The sequence below is a fragment of the Triticum dicoccoides genome, chromosome 7A (genome assembly GCF_002162155.2).
Source record: "Triticum dicoccoides isolate Atlit2015 ecotype Zavitan chromosome 7A, WEW_v2.0, whole genome shotgun sequence".
NCBI lineage: Eukaryota > Viridiplantae > Streptophyta > Magnoliopsida > Poales > Poaceae > Triticum > Triticum dicoccoides.
This window is the reverse complement of record NC_041392.1, coordinates 668,788,259-668,793,609: the sequence shown is the minus strand read 5'-3', so window position 1 is coordinate 668,793,609 and position 5,351 is coordinate 668,788,259. Positions and strand designations below refer to the sequence as shown.

General features: G+C 43.4%; 1 protein-coding gene across 1 annotated transcript; it reads left to right on the top strand.

Moving 5' to 3' along the window:
• The first annotated feature begins 217 nt into the window (after nucleotides 1-217).
• On the top strand, nucleotides 218-3,667 carry LOC119331550 (AUGMIN subunit 2-like). The gene is made up of 7 exons (XM_037604718.1): nucleotides 218-432; nucleotides 588-816; nucleotides 1,413-1,523; nucleotides 2,243-2,347; nucleotides 2,522-2,590; nucleotides 2,830-2,943; nucleotides 3,202-3,667. Exons 2-7 carry the CDS (start codon nucleotides 721-723, stop codon nucleotides 3,499-3,501), a joined length of 795 nt encoding a protein of 264 aa, XP_037460615.1. The 5' UTR covers nucleotides 218-432; nucleotides 588-720; the 3' UTR covers nucleotides 3,502-3,667.
• Nucleotides 3,668-5,351: the final 1,684 nt, after the last annotated feature.

The window sequence follows — 5,351 nt, the reverse complement described above, 5'->3', positions numbered from 1 at the left end:
AGTGATCTCGGGGTATTCCCGAGAATTCCCTGAAATACCAAAAAATCTGGGCCCCATAATGTTATGCGTTGATCTTTTGGCCCACGTACCAAGTCCAGCCCAAACTGCAGGCACGTAGCCACTCACCAAACCAGACTCAAAAAACCAAACCAGACATTTCTCAAAAAAAAAAAAAAAACCAGACTCGACCGACTGGTTGTCTGGAGCGAGAGAGCATCTCCCTCACCCCCCGATTCCAGATCAATCCCCATTCCCCAGCCTAGCTGAAGGCGGCGGCAGCAAGCGATTCCAGGTCCGGCTCCGGCGGCCGGCTCTCCCTCGGTCCCTTTCCTCCGGCCGGCCCTCTCGGCCTCCGGCACTCCCCTCCGCGCATCCGGCCCTCTCGGCTTCTCCTCCGGCCCCCCCTGCAGGCGCCCAGCGCCCTCCGACAAGGTACTCATCCTCTGCTTGCTTCTAAGATGAACCTGAACTACCTGCCATGTGATTCATTTCCTGCTTATGATCGCAAATGATTGCTAGACTGATTGTAAATCGATGGACATTGAACTGCTTCTCTTGATCATTTCCACTGATTGTAAATTGTCCAGTGTCAATCAGTAGTGGGTGGAAGTGGAGTGGAGACAGGGAGGCTCGGCGTTTGGAGGCAAAAAAAGCTCAACCGGCCGGCGAGGCGAAATCATCGAAACGCCCCCACCAACCCCCCACCAACCGGCCGAGGCCATGGCGGCGGCGCAGAAGCCGGCCAAGCGGCTCGGCGGCATGGCGGAGGCGCTCGCCATCGCCGGGGACCTCGGCTTCCCGGCCCCTCCCGCGCAGGTTACCCCCACCACCCCTTGGCTGCGCCCTGTAGATTTACTTCTGTCACCCCAGACCCTTCTCCTGTCAATTTCGTCCCTTCCGCCGCCATTTCGCGAGATCGAATTCTTGTTCCTTTCAGGTAATGGTAGGGTTCCGTTCCTCGTTTATTGCCGCCGGGGATTTGTGAAATGTAGGTTTCGAACCGAGTCCCGCTCCCGAATTAGAAGCCTATCACTGCAATTTCTGCATGGTTTGGACGGCTGAGCGTGTAGGTTCAGGGGAGTCCCGTGCGCTTTGCTAGTCCTGAGAGGAACACCTATGGGGAATCATCTCCTCCTAAGTTTGGTGACTATAACCTGGAGGGTTCTTTATCTATTGATGAAATCTAGCAATCTTGGAGCTAGTTATAAGCTGTAACCCATCTAAAATTATTACTCTGTAAGATTGCTATGTCTCCCTCTGTTTTTGTTATGATGTCTAGCTTCGTGAAATTTACAGTGCTCTATGTCACTAATAGTGATGGTGATGAAATGATTGTTCTTTTTATTTCGCAGATTATGGTCATGTGTGCTTCTTAAGTCTTCACACTTCTTTGTTGTCACTTGCCATTGCAGGAAGATCAGAACACCTCGGACAAAAGTGATGACCTGGTGAGGGTATTAAGGGAGCTGACGGTCGTGCAGCGGAACATTGCCAATTTGCAAGTCGAGCTACAAGGCAGAAAGGTAATGGACTGACGACCAGTTGCTACTGTTTGTATGTTTACACCAATTCTGTGCCATGCCAATACTTATGCAGTTTTTGTTTGTTGATTACCTTTTCTGATCCCTTACTACGCGATATTACTTTGACTATAGATCAACGTTTTCGTATTTCATCAATTTGTTCTGCTGTAGTGAATATCCTTTTCATTCTGTTACTGACTTACTGTGGTGGCGAAACTATGAAATTCCCATGAGGTTATTCATATTCTTGGTAGAAATGAGAACATCATGGATAATTAGAGCATTTTGGAGATACATTTGCTTCTATCAATATGTCCACTTTGACTATTATGGTGAATATGTTTTTGCTATCAAAGCATATTAATAGCATGGATAATTTTTTCTTCTTAAGTGAAAAGAATAATCTTATATTTGTGTATGAATCTGATAGGTGCTCACACTTGCTTTACCTAGGTTTTCATGCTTGAAAAATGAATTGCAATGTCCAAGCCTCTCTAAATGTGCAAGGTTAAAGCTTTTAACTGGTGATGTATAGAACTTAAAATTGTTTACGCCCTATTAAATGTGATCACAAGCAGAATAACAAGCGTCCAATTTATATTTCACTTGTAAACTTTGCTACATATCATCTCCAAATTCTGGTGCATTCAGTTTTCTGGGCTTTTGATTTGTGTCAGTTATCATCGTTGATCATATTGATGAACTTTTGTTTATTGCAGGATGATAAAAACATTGCTCATTTGACTCATGTTAGTGAAATGGAGAAGAAGTGTGAATCGTTGGCCAGAATTACTACTATTTTGAAAGATGTTATTCAAAACAAGGTACTGGAAGTCAGAAATCACTATTTCTTTTGCTTGCTTTCTTTCTTTCTTGGGACCACCTGTTGCTCAGGTTATTGTGTAAAGAAAGTTCTGCCTGTGCTGTTGGCTGCTCCATATACCATAATCAACTAATTACAAGATCTGGATATCAAAATAACAACTCTTTTCTATCAGGACCGCATTATTGCCCGTCTGCAGCAACCTTACTCGCTTGACTGCATTCCTGTTGAAGCTGAATACCAGGTTGGGTTCTTGATCATTTTGTTTTCAGATTTTTATAGATTCATGAACTTACACATGCGAACTGAAAATGGTGTATCAAGTAGCAACCTACATCCAGTTTTATGATTCTTGGCATTCTATGTATTGATGTGGAGGAGAATCTTAGGTGCACCTACTTAGGTGATTTCTTTACATAGGAATGTGTGGTTTCTTGAGCGAAGCGCATTTTTTTCCTACTTACTGTACTTGCTTCTCCTCAGAAACAATTCTCGGAGCTACTTCTGAAAGCGGCAAGTGATTATGGGGCATTGACAGCATCAGTTGGAGATTTCCAGTGGAGTCAAAACTTCAGAGAGTCGCCTGCTGTATGGGGTGTAAGTTGAAAATACTCCTTCTGGTAATTAAATTAATTAGGAGTCATAGTGAATTTATCCCGCGCAGAACATCTTCCACTGCAGATGCAAATATTATTTCTACCACTGTCAAATCTAGAGATGACAAATGATTTATCATGTCAGTATAGAATGATTTTGTGCATTCTGATCACATTTTCTTATGGCAGCTCTTTCTTGTCTACGATTATACCAAGTCAGATAAGGAAATATTAATGGCTATCTTTTATCTCTGTGAAGGAAATGCTACGACCGATACCTGCTGCGCTTGCATCCTGCACCCGGTTCTTCGAGGCCATGTCTGCGATGAGGGAATCCTTTTCTACTCTTCAAACACTACGCGTTGGTCATTCTTCTCTGTCAATGACCCCAGGTGGCTCCAGTGATGATTTGAAGTTCTTGACGCCACCTCAGAGGAGAGAGGGCTCGATGCTCAATACCTGGAAGCAAGTGGACGACGTAAACCCTGAAAGTGATGGACTCGACAATATCAACCAGAGGAGGCTGTCATGGCCATCCTCCATTAACAGGGACCTGTAGATCACAGCTCCCAAGCTAATACTCAGCTGTTTGCATACTGTATAAATAGGATCACCGAGGCTTGTCTTCAATTTTATTGTGTTTGGGTTCTTCTGGTCGCTGGCAAGAGCCATTATGAAATATCAGACCTAAGTAAATTACCAGTAGGCTTTCCACATAGATTGCACTTCATCTTGCTCATATGTTTTGGATCCATGAGGGTGAAAATACACGAATAAAACAAGATAACCATTATCCAGAAGTGAAGTTTAACCAAAAGCAACATCATGCTCATATCTTCAACACAAAAATCATTACATGTCGCTAGTACCTACCACTCCTCCCTCCCAAGTGTGCGACGCTCCATTACATCCTACTCCCTCCGTTCCAAAATAGATGACTCAACTTTATACTAACTTTAATACAAAGTTAGGTTATCTATTTTGGAACAGAGTAGATGCCAAGATCTCCGTCCACATCATCTCATATATCTCATCTGGGTCCATCTTGTCCACATCATCTCATATATCTCATCTGGGTCCATCTTTAATCAGTTGATTCTCCTCGGTGCCATCTCTTGCCTCAACTGGTTCTCATCGAGAAGAAACATACGCTGACCCGTGTCGGTCCTTGTGCTTCTCATTCTCTTTCATCTCTTGCCATGTCGCCATCTTCTCCTTTTGCTTTTTCTCCGTCAACTCTAACTTTGCATGCACATAGCTTGAGTTGACACCTCCTTTGCATTGGATCAACTCATCAATCTTGTCTTTCATTGTCGCGATCTCTCCATCTCTCTTGAGCTTCTTCTTCACCATCTTCATCCCATCGGGCCACCCATTGATAGACTCCGAAGTAGGACCCCTTGTTTCCTTTTATGTTCATCAAAATCTTCATCCCATCTTCAAGCTGTAGAGAGGATTAGGTACTTGACCTCGGTCTCTTTGGTGGAGCCTCATCATTCCTCTTCCTCTACTTCTCATAGTTTTGGAGAAATGCCCAACAATGGTGCAAGGCAAATGGCTTACTTTTTGACTAATATTTTTGCTTGTATCTCTCTTGAATGAACTTGTCCTACAACATACAACTAGAAGGTGGTTTCGTGAGCAAAGATAATTGAAATGTATTCTAAACATGCAGTGAAAAAGATGACAAAATCAGTCACATATTCATCAATTGTGTTACCACTAGGAAGTGTGTTCACTTGCTCCGAACAATCCACCCACCGATTGCAACACTCAAGGATCACACTCCGACAGTTTGTGAGTGACTTAAGTCATCGACCGGATGCATGGTGTCTTCACATTTTGATGGTAGTGTAGTGTTCATAGATGCACTTATAATACTTTGCACCAAATTGACCATCCCCGGTGACCGCATCAAGTATGACACTCTCCCCTGCCAAAACCAAAACCACACGAAAACTACCACTATAACCACACGCATTCACAGAAAAACAAAAACAAAGGTAAATAATAAAATAAGATCCTAGGGGGGAAATAAAAAAGTTGGAGAAGAGTCATGGCTTTTGTGTGCTCACATTACATTTTACAAAAGATGATATTTTATTGGCAGCAAAAATGGTCTAGAAACGAACATTCATGAATAGTAATGTTGTTACGGAAAGCAACACAATCGCCACAACTAAATGTCGCATCGGGGCCGGAGGAAGTAGAGACACGAGACACTAGCTCGTCCGCCCTCAAAGCGGAATTACATTGTCTTTACATGGTATCCACTACCATGAATCTAGACAGAGAGGACGTCACCGTCGTCATGTTTAAGTTATTCTCACCAATGGCGGAGCTTCATGGAGATTGTTGATGCGGCTAAGAAGACAATTCATGTTTAAGTGCTCTTTAAAACTAGCTTAG